This window comes from Callithrix jacchus, chromosome 22, assembly GCF_049354715.1.
Source record: "Callithrix jacchus isolate 240 chromosome 22, calJac240_pri, whole genome shotgun sequence".
Taxonomy (NCBI): Eukaryota; Metazoa; Chordata; class Mammalia; order Primates; family Cebidae; genus Callithrix; species Callithrix jacchus.
The window spans coordinates 43,566,793-43,582,801 of record NC_133523.1 but is presented as its reverse complement, the minus strand read 5'-3'; the positions used below and the strand labels follow the sequence as shown (position 1 = coordinate 43,582,801).

The 16,009-nt window shown below is 57.9% G+C and overlaps 1 protein-coding gene across 2 annotated transcripts in view; it reads right to left on the bottom strand.

Moving 5' to 3' along the window:
• AP2A1 (adaptor related protein complex 2 subunit alpha 1) overlaps positions 1 to 16,009 on the bottom strand; it is a 45,370-nt gene that overhangs the window by 628 nt on the left and 28,733 nt on the right. Inside the window, exons 5-23 of one of the 2 annotated variants that reach the window (XM_054250372.2) lie at positions 14,304 to 14,433; positions 13,046 to 13,147; positions 10,487 to 10,595; positions 7,263 to 7,413; positions 6,405 to 6,573; positions 6,135 to 6,272; positions 5,753 to 5,935; positions 5,180 to 5,277; positions 4,627 to 4,858; positions 4,365 to 4,532; positions 4,111 to 4,271; positions 3,668 to 3,733; positions 3,275 to 3,331; positions 3,087 to 3,169; positions 2,887 to 2,975; positions 911 to 1,035; positions 711 to 827; positions 546 to 615; positions 234 to 368 (exon numbers count right to left, since the gene is read on the bottom strand). In XM_054250372.2, coding sequence (XP_054106347.2) covers positions 234 to 368; positions 546 to 615; positions 711 to 827; positions 911 to 1,035; positions 2,887 to 2,975; positions 3,087 to 3,169; positions 3,275 to 3,331; positions 3,668 to 3,733; positions 4,111 to 4,271; positions 4,365 to 4,532; positions 4,627 to 4,858; positions 5,180 to 5,277; positions 5,753 to 5,935; positions 6,135 to 6,272; positions 6,405 to 6,573; positions 7,263 to 7,413; positions 10,487 to 10,595; positions 13,046 to 13,147; positions 14,304 to 14,433 — 2,383 coding nt within the window. The remainder of the gene's footprint in view (positions 1 to 233; positions 369 to 545; positions 616 to 710; positions 828 to 910; positions 1,036 to 2,886; positions 2,976 to 3,086; positions 3,170 to 3,274; positions 3,332 to 3,667; positions 3,734 to 4,110; positions 4,272 to 4,364; positions 4,533 to 4,626; positions 4,859 to 5,179; positions 5,278 to 5,752; positions 5,936 to 6,134; positions 6,273 to 6,404; positions 6,574 to 7,262; positions 7,414 to 10,486; positions 10,596 to 13,045; positions 13,148 to 14,303; positions 14,434 to 16,009) is intronic. The other variant, XM_054250373.2, reaches the window with a different exon arrangement.

The window sequence follows — 16,009 nt, the reverse complement described above, 5'->3', positions numbered from 1 at the left end:
ACGGTGGAAAGGTAGAAATCAGGGAGGGATGGAAGAGGAAAGGAAGACCCAGAGGATGGAGGCAGGAGAGAAGATTGATGGATTAAAGAGGAGAAAAAGTGGACAAAGAGACGCAAGAAGAGGAGGGTTAAAGCGGGAAACGTGAATTAAAGAACAGTGAGGCAGGTGGGGTGCGGCGCAGAGGGGACAGGCAGCCTTCCTGCCGGCCTCAGGCCGCCTACAGCAGCACTCACCTGGGCCTGGGCGTTAGGCTCCAGCCGGAGCAGACAGCCCACCTGGAGGGCTTTAGTCTGGATGATCCCCGCCCCCACGAAGTTCTCAGGGTTGGGATCCACATTGTCCAGGAGAGCAGAGCCAAACCCCAGGAGCTGGGAGGGAGAGGGGCCGCCGTCAGAGAGGACCAGAGCTGTTAGCTACCACACTGTGGCATCCCAGATCCCAAAAACCCTTGGGGATGGGAATTGGCCCCACTTTACAGATAGGAAAACAGAGACTCAGAGAAGCAAAGCGGCCATGGGCCGGCGAACACACCCGCGGTCTCTCACCTTGGCCTTAGTAACTTCTGCGTCCATGGGGTGGTTGGCTTTGAAGATTTTCTGCGCCTCCTGTTGAGGGCTGGAGACCAGGAAGGTTCAAGTCAGGGACCTGGGCGGCCCGGACCCGCCCACCCGGAGGCGCGGCTTTAGCTCCGCCCCCTCCCCACTCCTCACAGGCTCAGCTGCTTCCAGCGCTGGAAAAAATCCTGGGCCGCCATCTCTGTGGGCTGGAAGAACTTGTTGATGGTCACTGGGAGCTTCAGGGTGAGGGCTTGGGGAGCGCCACCGTACCTGGTGGGGTGGGGAGGAGGTTTTGTCAGGCCCCGCCCCCCGCCCGAGGCACCGCCCCCCCAGCCTAGCCGCGCCTGACTCACCGGAAGCGCACCGACAGCAGCGGGGGCGTCAGGAAGTCCCGCAGACACTCGATATTGAGCACCTGCTGCACCTGCGCGCCGCCGTCCACCTGCGCCGCCACGCGCTTGGTCTGCACAGCCAGCTGTGCACGGCAGGGGTCAAGGAAGCCAGACAGAGGAGGCGGGCCCTCGAGAGGTCTGGGTCAGGATCCCCAGAGTTCCCGGCAGCTCCCGCCTGCAGGCCTTTGAGGGACCCTACCATGCAATCCTGGACTCAATCCTACGAGGTTCAATTACAAAGTGCATACTGTGGAAACCTCGGGGTGCCTCCTTTGGCCCTCCTCAACATCGCACCACAATGAGACAAGAATATTGGCTCTGGAGGCAGATTTCGGTTTGAATACCAGCTCTTACCACCTGAGTGGCTGTGGGCAAGGCACTTAACCTCTCTTAGCCTCTGGACATGTGTAAGCCTGGGCAACATGACAAGACCCCATCTCTACAAAAAAATTAGCCGGGTGTGGTGATGTGTACCTGTGATCCCAACTACTCGGGAGGCTGAGGCAGGAGGATGCCTTGAGCCAGGTTCGAGGCCGAAGTGAGCAGTGTTCGTCCCACTGCACTCCAGCTTGGTGAGTGAGGCCCTGTCTCAACAAAAGGACACGTATAAAATGTCCTCAGGTGCTTCAAGGCTTAGCTTTCCAGATAAAGAAAAAAGAATAAAATGTCCTCAGGAGTTGATGAAATAAATAATCCAGCCAGTTGTGGTGGCTCACGCCTGTAATCCAGCACTTTGAGAGGCCGAGGTGGGGAGGATCACTGAGCCCAGGAGTCTGAGACCAGCCTGGGCAACATAGTGAGGCCCCATCTCTATAAAAATAGAAATAAAAAAGAAAGAATCCACTATAAGTACTTGTCTGTGTGCATGGCCCATGGCAGGTACACGAAGATGGTAGCAATTAGTGTCATCATCATCTGCGTCCACATCAGTAACCCACTGGACGGCCTGAGTCTCATGCTTCTCTCACCGCTGCCTCCACCCCGTGCCTGGCATGGAGCTGCCTGCTGGAAGCCTCTGGAAATTACGGAAGAAGGAGTATTGCTTTTGTTTGTCTGTTTTTGAGACAGGGTCTCACTCTGTCACCCAGACTAGAGTGCAGTGGTGTGATCTTGGCTTACCACAACCTCCGCCTCCCAGGCTCAAGCGATTCTCCTGTCTCAGCCTCCTGAGTAGCTGGGATTATAGCTGTGTGCCACTACCACTCAGCTAATTTTTGTATTTTTAGTGGAGATGGGGTTTCACCATGTTGGCCATGCTGGTCTCGATCTCCTGACCTCAAATGATCCACTGGCTTCCCAAAATGTTGGGATTACAGGTGTGAGCCACTATGCCTGGCCAGAAGTAGCAGTTTTGGGGTCAAGCACCTCTAGTTTCATGAATGTGGAAATGGAGGTCCACAAAAGGGGCAGGGGGAACTGATACCTCCAGCCACCCTTCCAGCATTATCCAGACACTGTGATCGTCCCAATAACCCTATGAGGAGGAAGAGGAGGGTCTACATACACTTCACAGTGGGGACAGGGGCCCAGAGAGGCAAAGTGACTCAGCCCAGGTCACACAGGAGGCCCTGGTCAGCGTCTGGGCCTGCAGGCCTGGCTCCTGAGTGCAGGAGGTGCTGGCATCATGGCAGGGAGCCCAGTGGAGGATGATGCCAGGACACGGAAGGCACCGGATAGGGACAGACTGAAGCCTGGAGCAGGTGGAGTTCTGGAAGTCATGCCTCCCACACACCACTTCTTCGTCATCTCCTGTCCTGGAGGAAGGAATCCCACCCCCATCTTACAGATGCTGACTCTGAATCTCAGAGAACTAACCACATGCCCAAGAGGGGCTGAAGACAAGTGTGGACCTGGGTCCGCGGGCTTCCCCTTGGTGAGGAAGGCCGACCTGGGGCAGGGCTGGAGGCAGGGGGCTGGACTGGGACTGAGAGGATATGAGTCTGGAGGTCGCCCGGGTGAACCACAGTGGGCGAGAAATTCTGGAACTGCACCGAGGTCTTGTTGCCGTAGAAGAGATACATGCGACCTGCAGTAGGTGGGGGAGGCGGAGCTCCATCTGAGTCCTCTAACCATTCCCCAGCTTCGACCTACTCCGAGGTCTCCCTTCGAGCCATCCCCACAGTCCCCCGGAACGTACCCAGGTTCTGCCGGAACTCTGACTTGACTCCAATCTGCAGCAGCTGGTTCTCGAACAGGACTCCGTTGTTCTTGCACACGAACCTGGGTGGGAGCGGCAGGGGCGCAGGATGACAGGGTGCCAGTCTGCACCTGGCCCGGGTGCTGCACCTGTCCCCATTCCCCACCCCCACCTCTCCCAGGACTCACTTATTCAGCAATTCGTCAGCTTCCGGAATGGGAGGGCCAATGTCCTCAGGACCTGGGCTGGAGGCAGGGAGCAGAGTGAGATTGGAAGGGACTTGGTGGGGAGAGGCAAAGGCCCAGGGCAACTGAGTGTGAGATGACAAGCCCTGAAAGGACAGAACCCCAGAACCACATATCCAGACCCCTCGTAGAACCTCAAACCCATCCAGCAGTGGCCTCCAGTGGGAGTGGAACCCTGGCCCATGCTCCCGCACCAGCAGACACCATGTTTCCCTTTCCTCCAAGTCCCTGACTCTGCTGCTCATCAGGAACCCCTTGACAAGAGCTCCCAGTCCCCTAATTCTCCCTTGGACACCGAGTCTACTCCCCCACCCCCTACCCCAGGCCACCCCTTACTCAGCAGCTGGAGCTGGGTCAGCCAGCAAAGCCATGGGGCTCTCGGGGGCAGGCGGCTCCAGCTCGCTGGGCCATCCAATCCCAGAGCAGACAAGACAGGTGTGGCAGGCAGCCAATCCCAGAGAGGCAGCAAGAGGGCCGAAAAGAGAGAGAGAGAGAGAGAGAGAGGAGGGAAAGAGAGAAGGAAGAGCAGACTGAGAAACGGTGACAGGAAAGGAGAAAACAAAGGGTGGCCAGGGACGACAGAGTCCAGAGTGGCAGAGGGAGGGTGTGAGCAGGGAGGCTGGGGCAGGGGAGGCAGCAGCCAGGGCTGGCAAAGGCACCGGGATGGAGAAGAGCGAGTTGGGGGCTGGAGAGGGGCTCAGGGAAAAAGGGGGCAGAGGCCAAGAAGGGGCAGCCGTGGGGGTGGCCGAGAGAAGGGACCCAGGCCCAGGGGATGCTACCTGAGGAAGGCCTCCTCGGGGGTGGGCCCCAGGCTGGGCTGGGCAGCGGGGCCATCAAAGACGTCCACCAGGAGGTTCCCTGCACCTGCAGACGCAGGGGGTACTGCCGGGGGAGGGGCTGCCCGCAGCCCCAAGAGGTCGGCGGAGGGCGAGGGCGTCGACTGCAGGGAGCACAGGTGTCATGGTGAGGACAGGCGGCGCCCTGGCCAGACCCTGCCCCAGGCAGCCTGGCAGGCCCACCCCAGGGGACTCACCACGGTGCTGGGGGTGGGTTCTACACCCCCGTTGATGTCGTTGCTGCTGGGGTCTCTCCGGCCATCGTCCAGGGCGCTGGCAGCCCCAGGCCCCTTCTTGCGTTTCAGCTTGGCCAGGATGGACGACTCGCGCTCAGGGAAGGGTGGCATCTCCTCCAGCACCGTGGCCTGGTGTGGTCGGGTTGGGGAAGGTCAGTTCCGGTCAGGAGAAAGGGAGGGCGGGTGAGGGGAGGGAAGCAGGGGTGGGGGCCAGGGCTCTGACCAGGACGTCGGTGCTGGCCACTGAGCTGAGGGTGAGGTACTCCACGGCTCGCTGCTGCAGCTCCACGTCCGCATTGCGCAGCTGGGAGCCAGCCCGCAGCACGCCCTGGATGGTGGCCTTGGTCTCGGGAAAGAGGTTGATGAACTTGATGTAGGTGGACAGCAGCAGCGCCCGCGTCGCCACGCTGCACAGGTGGAACTTGGAGTGGAGCAGAGAGAACTGCACCGGGGGGCTGTGTGCGGGGTGGGCGTCAGCAGGGCTGGGCTCCACTGCCCTCTCCCAGAAGCCCCCTCGAGAGACGCCGCTTCCCGGGTGGACCCGTCCCAAGACCCCAGGCCACTGGAAGGGAGTGGCCCTCCCCTGGCACTTGGCAGGGGCTACAGTCACACTCTGTCCATGGTCCTGGGACTGAGGTCTTCTCTTACCCTGCTAGGTGGGTTGGGGTGAAGGCCAAGAGGATGTAAGCCCCATCACTGCCTGCTCTGAGACTCCTGTGGGTCCCCCAAACCCTGGACCCCTCAGAAGCATGTGTTCCCTCCGCAGCCTCCCTCACCTGGAGCGGGGGTCCCCAGCAATCAGGTTCCCAAACTCCCCAAGGATGTAGCCACCGACTTTCACCATGTTCTCATGACAGGCGGGGGCCTGGAGCGCCTGTTGGGGAGGGAAGGGGTGTCGCAAGGACAACAGTGAGTGCCCTCTTGGGGAGCACTGGGCACAGCCACCTACTGACTGGTGGAACTCTCAAAGTTCTGCTGCGTGCGGGGTTATCAGCGGGGAAACTGAGGCACAGAAAGTTTGAGTGACCAGCCCGAGCTCACACAGGCAGTAAAACGGGGCTCTGTGGAGCCCCTTTCCTAGGGCAGAGGGAAACTAGCAAGATCCAGGGGCCAGGACTGCACGCTGGGTGCCCATGACCATGCCCTGGGGACTTATCACATCAGGCCTGTGAGGCCACAGCCCTTGGGTCCCTGGGTTGGCCCAGAGAGATGGAGACCTCGCTCTAAGGTCACAGTGGTGCAGGGGAAGGAGGGTGGCCAGGGACTGCCAGGTCCCACAGCCCCAACTGTCCTTGCTTTGCCTCTAGGTCCTGTCATGGGGTCAGGGGGGTCAGGGTTGAGGTGCTGACCTCAAAGACGGTTTTGGCGGCGTAGCCCTGGACGTCATCACGGTTGGTGACGATCTGTAGCACACGGTACCACACCTCCTCACTTACATAGTCGCCTGCAATGCGGATGAGGTTGAGGATGGTGTCCACGTACCAGCTGTAGTCCACAGCGTACTTCTCGGCCAGGATGGCCACCTTGAGGACCTGCCGCCGGGAAGTGTGTGAGAGAGTGCCCGCAGGCCAAGTCAGGCTTTCACTCACCTGGATCTGGGCTCACCACTGCCCCCATCTGGAGACGCAGGCGTCCAGGACCCCAGCCACCTCCTCCCTCAGACCCAGACATCCAGACTCCAGTCCCTCCTCCCTCAGACCAGGAGTCCAGCCCGCACTCGGAAGCACTCACGATCTCCTCACGGATGGCGTAGTCTGCTGTCTCCAGGTACCGCAGCATCTCCGACACGATCTGCTTGGCGTTGCTCCGGTCACACATGGCATAGAGGAGGTCAGCTGCCCGCTGCCGCACGCTGACGTCCCGCTCCGTCTGAGGGTGAAAAGCAGGGCCCAGGTGCATTTTAGACTCCCTATTGGCACAGGGTCAGCCACCCAAGGGCGCTGAGCCTCTGGCCTTTCTGAGGGGGGCGGCAGGCCCGAGGCGGGCTCCGAGGGGTCGTACCTTGAGGGCATTGATGACGGTGTCAATGTGCGTCTTAACGGCTTCATGGGAGAACTCGGAGCTGGCCAGCGTGCACATGCTCTCCAGGGCCAGGTAGCGCAGGTTGGTCTCCCGGTGCTGCAGGAACTGGCCCAGCTGGTTGCACGCCCGCACCAGTAGGTTGGGCTCACTGCCGTGGGAACCGCAAGAGATGGATGGTGAGAGAAACTGACAGGAAACTGATAGGAGGAGGTGGAGGCCTCAGGCCCAGCTGACCCATCTCACAGCCCCCAAAGATCCAGGTCTTTTTTTTTCTTTTTTTTCAAAATGGATTCTTGCTTTGTTGCTTATGCTAGAATGCAGTGGCACAATCTCGGCTCACCGCAACCTCTGCCTCCTGGGTTCAAGTGATTCTCCTGCCTCAGCCTCCCAAGTAGCTGGGATTACAGACACATGCCACCATGCCCAGCTAATTTTTTTTGTATTTTTAGTAGAGATGGGGTTTCACCATGTTGGCCAGGTTGGTCTTGAACTCCTGACCTCGTGATCCCCCTGCCTCAGCCTCCCAAAGTGCTGGGATTACAGGCATGAGCCACTGCGCCACACCAGATCCAGGCCTTAACCTTACCGGCCCTACATCCCAGTCCTGTGCCTCCAGTGACCCAGGCAGCTGGGCCTTTGAACCCAGAGAAAGATACCCAGCAATTCTGTCCCCAGGAAGGGTCCCAGCGCCAGCCTCACAGGTGACACTTCACAGTCCCATCCTCCTCCTACCTAGAGGTCGAATCCCTGCCCTCTGACTAGGACCCAGGAGTCTGGACCTCCGTGCCCCTCTTTCCCAGCCCCGGGTGTCAGGCCCTGGTGGGCCCAGGCGGGCACCTGTCATAGTGGATGATGAGGCTGATGGTCTCGAAGAGGATGGCATTCTTGGCGTTAGAGTGCTGCACCTTCTTGGATTTGGGGGGCTCCTGGGCCTTGTTGAGCACAGTCTCCAGACATTCCACCAGCCGCCCCTTCACGGCTGCATCCTCTGGGGAAACGAAGGACATACCCCCAGCTGGGTGTCCTGCCCACCTGGCATACCTGCTGGGTGGTGGTGGCTATGCCCTAGCTCCAGTCTTCCAAGGGAGGAGCTCAGGGTGGCTCTGACCCTTGGTAATTCTGCAGCTCAGGGCCAGGGTCTCTGCTCCCTCAACCTCTTCCCAGCTCAGCAGAGGAGGTAAGACAAGGTACCTCTGGAGACACAGGATCTATCCCCAGACCTGGGCTCTCATCCTGCTCCAACCCCCTTGGGTAAGAGGTGGCACCCCTGTGAGCCTCCCTTTCCCCATCTGCAGCTCTGCGGCTCCTTAGGTTTCTCACAGAGCAAAGGAAGCTCCAGGAACCTTCCCCAGAGATGCCCCCAAACCCAGGCCTTCCCAAGGACCGGTATGAATATCCAGCAGCCCCTGACAAAAAGGCACAAGCCACCCACCCAGGTGTCCACTCAGTAAGAGACCACTGCAGGCACACTCAGTGCCATCCTCCTGGCCTGGGGGCTGGGAGGTCAAATGTGACAAGGCTCAGTCAGGCAGCCTCTCACCCCACAGAGCTCTCTACCACTGGCAGATGCCAGCTGGAAACTCACAGGGACATCAATCACTACATTTCCTAGACTGTGAAGTGTTTTCAAGTGTGCAGAAAAATGGTCAAGAGTTCCAGCAAAAAATGCTGCCCACAAATCTACAGGAAAATTCACCAGATAGAGGAACAAGCCAAAAGGCATTACAAGGCAGCAAAGAGCCGAGTCCCCACCATGGGATACACGACAATGGCATCTCCTGGTCTCTCCAGAAACAGGTGTGGGGCTAGTCCAGACTACGAGAAATAGCAGTCCCTAATTCTAAAGACAGAATCTAATTTAGATCCGATTTTTGGACACAAGGAAACTGTTGCCTAGGCTGATCTCAAACTCCTGGGCTCAAGCGATCCTTCTGCCTCAGCCTCCCAAAGTGCCGGGCTACGGTGTAAGCCACTGAGCCTGGCAGAATTCAACTGAAAATGTGATCCTAGATTGGACTCTGATATATATTGATTTTTTTTTTTTGAGACAGAGTCTCACTCTGTCACCCAAGCTGGAGTGCAGAGGCGCAATCTTGGCTCACTGCAACCTCTACCTCTTGGGTTCAAGCAGTCCTCCTATCTCAGCCTCCTAAGTAGCTGCGACTACAGGGATGTACCACCACACCTGGCTAATTTTTTGTAGAGATGAGGTTTCACCATGCTGGCCAGATTAGTCTCAAATTCTTGAGCTCAAGTGATCCACCCAGAACAGCACATTCAAGGCAAAGCATCACGATGTGTATAATTTACTTTTAAATATTTCAGAAGAAAATAAAACAAGAACTTGCATACATGGCAAACGTGCAGTCTAAGTAATGAGATCTCTTTACTTCTGTGGATGCTGGGAAACTTTTCATAATGCATGTGAGGAAAAACTGACTTGGAAACAAATCGGCAGCAGCCCACCAGCATTTGCTGAAAAAAAGATGACACAGGGTTGGTGTTTCCTTGTGTCCAGCCTCAGGGCAGGGCTGCACCTGCGTTTCCTACACCACAGATGATTGGAGTGAATGAGGTGCCTGCCCTGGGTGTACCCCAGAATTACCAGCTGGGCCTTCTGGGGTAGACATGGGCTTAGAGCATGACCTAATCCCTTCTTGACGGGATGGAAAAGAGGCCCAGAGAAGGAAGACACATCCCAGGGCCACACGACAGAATTCATCACTGGCTTCACGAGATGGGCCTCTGGTGTCGCCTCCATATCATACACTCAGTCACGGAGTGTGCACATACACACCACGTGCAGAGGGACGTGCACGGACACACACGCATGCTGGCAAGCATTGAGACACGCACACACAGGCATACACACAGCTTTCTACACCCGTGTACACGCCCACTTGCCTGCACAGACGGGTATATATGTAGATGCACACAGTGATACATACACATGTACACACACAGAGGGACACAGAGATACCATGAACACTGCCACATACAGACACAAACAGGCACACATGCAGGTGCACATACAATGACACATCCACACACACGGGGATGCACACAGATATGCATCAACATGCACAGACATGCGTGCACACAGACATGTATCAATACAGGCGTGCATCTGCAGGGACATGTATCAACACACAGGCATGTATTGTGCATGCACACGGACGTGTATCAATACACAAACATGAAGGCGCACACACACACACATGCAGGCATGCACTTACACAGGCACGCACACCCAGAGATTCGGTGGTGCACATCAGCCCCGGTCCCTGGCCGGTGCTGGGCACGCTGGCTGAACAGAGGGAGCTGGTACATTGGCATCTACTGTGTGCCAAGCCCCTCAACGCAGGGTCCCCAGAAACTGCTCCATGAGGTCAGTCAGCTAAGGCAACAGAAGCCCAGGGGAGCTCAGTGGCAGAGGGAGGGGTTTGGAGCAGAGAGTCTCAGGGCAGACTCTGCCACTCACTCGCTGCCTTGTCTCTCACCTCCAAGCCTGTTTCCCTGAGGAACACTGGCTGTTCCTCCTTGCCAGCTCTGTTTGGCGGGGGCAGGCGCCCCCCTGCGCAGTGCCTGACTCACCATAGGAGCTTCATACACACTGGCTATTGTGACGGTGAGCAGTGACGGAAGGTTCCCAGCAGATGTGAAAACCCCTAACAGGGCCATGCTAATTCAGACAGCACGGCCTGGAATCTCCCACTGACTGGTGGGTGACCCTGGGCCAGGAGCTCCCTCTCCAAGCCTCAGATTCCTCATTTACAAAACAGGCACAGTAACAGCCCCTAGCAACAAGGCTGGAGTGAGAGCCCAGGTAGCAGGGACTTGCTATGAGGTTGATCCGTGGTGCTGCACCGGTTGACCGCTGGGCCTAGGGCTGCCCACCTACCTCCCCCACTGCAGCCACGTAATGGGACAGAGGAACCGCCCCAGCTTCAGAGAAATCCTGACCCAGCCCCTCCAGTCCCACCTGGTGCACTGTAGAACTGGAGGCCCCCAGATGCCAGCAGCCGGCAGCCCAGGGTTGCGGAGTGCTCGGCGTTGATTACCTGGGGGTGGGTAGCACTGCAGCAGCCGCAGGAGCTTCACCGAGAGCCAGGGCGCCGGGACAAAGTAGTAGGTGTAGTCCTGGAGGTCGGTGGAGGCCGAGGAGACGATCTGGGTCGGGAGAGCAAGGAACAGGTTGGGGGCTGCGGTAGGAGGGGCACATGGGTCCACAGGGCAGGGTGGAGAAATGCTGCCTTCCAAGAGCGGTCCTGTCAGTGTAACGGTTTGCTCTGTGGGCTTTTTGGCAGAGACCAGGTCTCACTCTGTTGCCCAGGCTGGTCTCAAACTCAAGGCCTCAAGCAATCCTCCCACCTCAGCTCCCAATGTGCTGGGGTTACAGGTATGGGCCACCATGCCCGGCAGTGTGATGGTTTTATGAAGCAGGAGTCTGAGGCTCCGGGAAGGGAGCAAAGAAGCCTCAGGTACACAGTATGAGAGGGCAAAACTAGGATGAAGCCCAGGGCTGGATCTTTCCAAGTAATGCTGGTTGGCCTGTGGGCAGGAAAGGTTCCTTCTGGGTGACAGTCCCAGGATCCACCCCTCTCTTGGCTCTGAGCCTCCCATGCCCTAGGCTTCCTCCATCAGAGCACACGGCATGCCGGCTCCTGGAGGTGGTCTCCTGTAGCCCCCCAACAAGGCGCAAAGCTACTCAAGGGCAGGGATTGGGTCTGACCTTTTTCTGAGTCCCTGGGCCTAATACAAGGTCACATCGGAAGAGGTTTGGGGAAGAGGCAGGGAATTAGTGAAAGACTGAAAGATGATGGTTAGGCACGGTGGCTCACACCTGTAATCCCCGCATTTTGGGAGGCTGAGGCAGATGGATCACCTGAGGTCAGGAGTTTGAGACCAGCCTGACCAACATGGTAAAACCCTGTCTCTATGAAAAATACAAAATTAGCCAGGTGTGGTGGTGCACGCCTGTAATCCCAGCTACTTGGGAGCCTGAGGCAGGAGAATCGCTTGAATCTGGGAGGCAGAGGTTGTAGTGAGCCAAGATCACACCACTGCACTCCAGCCTGGGCAACAAGAGCAAAACTCTGTCTCAGGAAAAAAAAAAAAAAAAAGATCATGTGACTATTTTTCCTCATTGCAAACTCCCATTCAACCTTGAAAAGCCCTTCTCCAGGAAGCTCTGTCCCACAGTGCTCTGTGCCACCTCTGTGCTGGTCTGTGTTCCTGCCTCACTGTCACCTTGGCACACAGGAGTATTCAGATGTGTGATGAATGATGGAAATGATGACTGAGGCTGGGTGCAGCGGCTCATGCCTGTAATCCCAGCACTTCGGAGGCTGAGGAGGGAGGATCACTTGAACCCAGGAGGCGGAGGTGCAGTGAGCCGAGATAGCACCATTGTACTCCAGCCTGGGTGACAGAGCAAGACTCTGTCTCAAAAAAAAAAAAAAAAAAAACAAACGCTGAGTGAGGTGGCTCATACCTGTAATCCCAGCACTTTGGGAGGCTGAGGCAGGCGGATCACCTAAGGTCGGGAGTTCGAGACCAGCCAACATGGAGAATGCCATCTCAACTAAATACAAAAATAGCCGGGCATGGTGGTGCATGCCTGTCATCCTAGCTGCTCGGGAGGCTGAGGCAGGAGAATCGCCTGAACCCAGGAGGCAGAGGTTGTGGTGAGCCGAGATCACGCCATTGTACTCCAGCCTGGGCAACACAGCGAGACTCCGTCTCAAAAAAACAAACAAACAAAAAACAAAATACCTAAACATCTGAGAAAGAAAGAATGAGTGGATGCACGAGCTGGTGTGTTGTTCTCTCTGCCTGAGAATCCAGGCCTCCTCCTCTTCCTACTTGCCCAGGAGACACACGTATGTACTCCAAGTCTCAATTCAGGACTGCCGCCCCTAGGAAGCCTTCATGGACTCATAGCCTGGGTTAAGTGCCTCCTAGGGGTGCCCTGTCCTACCTCCATATAGCGCAAATCACCCCTTTTCTGACAATCTGTGACTGAGTCACCTCCCTACCAGCAGGACAGGGAGCTCCGTAAGTGCAGAGCTTGGGTCTGACTCATCTGTGTCCCTGGTGTCACTCCACTCGGAGCCTGGCATGAACGAGGCCTCAGGGGATGTTCCTGGGCAGGACAGGAGCAAAACTGAGAGAGGGACGCCAGGCAGGAGTGAGAGGCTGCACAGGAAAGAGAGAGGCAGGAGGCAAAGCAGAAAGAGGGACGGCGGGAGACAGAGACGGGAGCCGCAGAGGGAGGAGGTCAGGAGGCCGGCTCTGGCTCCGGCTCCGGCTCCGGCTCCGGGGTGCTCGGCCTGCCCAGGCCTGTTCTGAGCACTTTATCCACAGGGCTCTGTGCCTCGAGGCAGGCAATGGTATCATCTCCACTGAACACAGGGGGCAGCTGAGGCCAGGGAGGTGAAGCCACTTGCCCGGGGCCAGCCAGCCAGGAAGTGGCAGAGCCAGCATGAATCCAGCTCAGAGCTTGAGTTTGTAACCCTTGAGCTGGGCTGCCTCTCAGGGAGAATGGGGGCCAGACGGATGTCAGAGGACACAGGGCCACCAGGGCCACCTCCCTCAGCTAGCATCTAGGCCACACTCACCCGGCTCAGGCGTGACACAGCCAGCGAGATGCATGTCTTGAAGTCATCTGGGTTCTTCTTGCAGAGACAGGTGATGAGGCTGACAGCAGCCGTGACCACGCCCTGCAAGCGCAGAGGAGAGCCAGGTCAGGCCCCTGGGGGAGGCAGGCACAGAGCGCAGAGGAGAGACAGGTCAGGCCCCTGGGGGAGGCGGGCACAGAGCGCAGAGGAGAGCCAGGTCAGGCCCCTGGGGGAGGCGGGCACAGAACGCAGAGGAGAGACAGGTCAGGCCCCTGGGGGAGGTGGGCACAGAGCGCAGAGGAGAGACAGGTCAGGCCCCTGGGGGAGGCGGGCACAGAGAGCAGAGGAGAGACAGGTCAGGCCCCTGGGGGAGGTGGGCACAGAGCGCAGAGGCTCAGGAGCCCGGCGGGGTCGGGATGTGCGTGCAGTCAGGAGGATGGAGTTTAGGGGTATGCACGTGTGTCACTGTGTATGCTTTAGGGGTGGGGTGAGGAGGCCACAGGGCCTCGGGCACCATGGCCAGCAGTGACCTGGGTGTATGGGGTGCCTCTGGAAGGACCCCAGCAGCTGGGTAAGGAGCAGTGAAGGGGTGGGACTCTGGAGGGGTGGGCATATTAGGGGTGGGACAAGGGTCAGGGTTTCTCTGTTGGTGGGCAGCTGATGGGTGCTGTTGGGGGAATCTCTAGGTGGCAGAAACAGAGGGTGGGATTTTCTAAGGGCCTGGGTTGGTGAGGGGTGTGGGAGTCACTGGACAGGATCCCTGGGCAGCCAGGTGAGTAACAGAGATGGGGATAGAAGGGTTTCTAGACACCTGGGCAGGTAGAGTACCAGGGACACTGGATCATGGTTTCTGGTGCTTGGTAAATGTCAGGGCTGACAAGGGAGCCTCAGGCATCTGGGGGGGTTGGGGCACAGGTGGGAGCCCCAGGCATCTGGGGGGCGGTCAGGGCAGAGGTAGGAGCCCCAGGCATCCAGAGGGGTTCGGGGCAGAGGTGGGAGCCCCAGGCATCTGGGGGGGTTGAGGCAAAGGTGGGAGCCCCAGGCATCCGGGGGGGTCGGGGCAAAGGTGGGAGCCCCAAGCATCCAGGGGGGTCAGGGCAGAGGTGGGCTCGAGGCTGGGTGGGGAGTCCCGGGCATCCACGGGGGGTTGGGGCAGAGGTGGGAGCCCCAGGCATCCATGGGGGTTGGGACAGAGGTGGGCTCGAGGCTGGGTGGGGAGTCCTGGGCATCCAGGGGCCATGAGGGCAGAGGGGCTCACCATGTGCTGGTCATTGAGCAGGTGTACCACACGCGCCGTCCACTCGCCCATGGGCACGAGGTCAGGAGAGGCCTTGTAGAGTCGCAGCAGGCACAGGGCGGCACTCTGCTTGACACTGTCCATACTGTCTCTGTGGGGACACCATGCAGGGCAGGGGAAGCAGAGTCAGTGACCCAGCCCTGCATACCTCCCCTACTCTCCTCTTCCTCCCAGGAAGGGTGTGAGTGGCCAGCGAGGGGTACAGAGAGTCAAGCACCCCAGGATCCAATCTGGCGCTGCCCTCATGGCCCACCAGGACTCAAGTGTCTTCATCTGCAAAATGATTGCATCTCAGTAACCTCATGGAGTCCCTGACAGGGCTCAGCAACATGTCAAGCCTGGCTCTGCACCTTCATTCACCAAGCACCTACTGGGCGCCCATGGGGTACCAGACACTGCTGTGGGCACCATGCATAGAGTGGTGGACAAAGTGGTCCAAACGCCTGTCCTCACAGAGCTTACATTTCAGACAGGACCACAAAAACACATTCATCAAATACTGTCAGGGCCAGGCGCGGTGGCTCATGCCTGTAATCCTAGCACTTTGGGAGGCCGAGGTGGGAGAATCGCTTGAGCCTGGGAGATCAAGGCAGCTGCGTGAGCCATGATTGTGCCACTGCACCCCCTCTAGTTGGGCAACAGAGTTAGATCTGTCTCTAAATAAATTTAAAAATTAAAAAACAAAACAGAGTAACTTAGTGAGGAAAGACTGAAAATCCTCTACAACAGAATGTCCCAGGAAGAGGGAACAGCCTATGCCAAGGCCACCAGAAAGGTGGGGCCTGTGCATAGGAGGGGTGGCAAGAAGGCCTGGGGGCTGCTGCCTGAGCCATCGGGCAAGAGGGACAGGACAGGGAGGGAACAGAGGCCAGACCCTGCAGGGCCTTGTCGGCTGCAGTGAGCACTGGGTTTTTTACCGATTGGAGGATGGAAGCCACTGTGGGTGGTGAGCAGAGAACCAGCATGACATTTAGCGACCCCCAGACCCTTCGGCCTGTCCAGCACTCCCACCGGCCCCTAGGTGGATTCACTCATTTATCTTCTCTCCACAACGGACTGAGAAAATGGGTGTATTTTTTGATGTGAAATAGGTTTTTGAAGGGTCCCTCCGGCTGCTGTGAGGGAGCAGACTTTCAAGGCCCTTCCGAGTGCCAGGGAATATATTCACAGGTTCCAGGGAGTAGGGCGGCTCACGCCTAGAATCCTAGCACTTTGGGAGGCTGAGGCAGGAGGATCACTTGAGCTCAGGAGTTCGAGACCAGCCTGGGCAACATGGCGAGACCCCATCTCTACTAGAAATACAAGAATTAGCCAAGAGTGGTGGCACATGCCTGTAGACCCAGCTACTTGGCAGGCTGAGGTGGGAGGATCGCCTGAGCCTGGGAGATGAAGGCTGCAGCCTGGGTGGCAGAGCAAGGCCCTGTCTCCAAACGAAAAAAAAGAGGTGGGGGTACTTTGCAGATATGATGAAGTTAAGGATCGGGAGATGGGGAGAGAATCCTGGGTTATCCAGGGGGACCCAGTGTCATCACAGGGTCCCAATAAGGGAAAGATATGGTTCAGAGTCAGAGAGAGATGACGTGGATGCAGCAGAGATCAGACAGGAGAGAAGATGCCACGCACGGACTTTGGGGATGAAGGAAGGGGCCGCAAGCCAAGCAATGCAG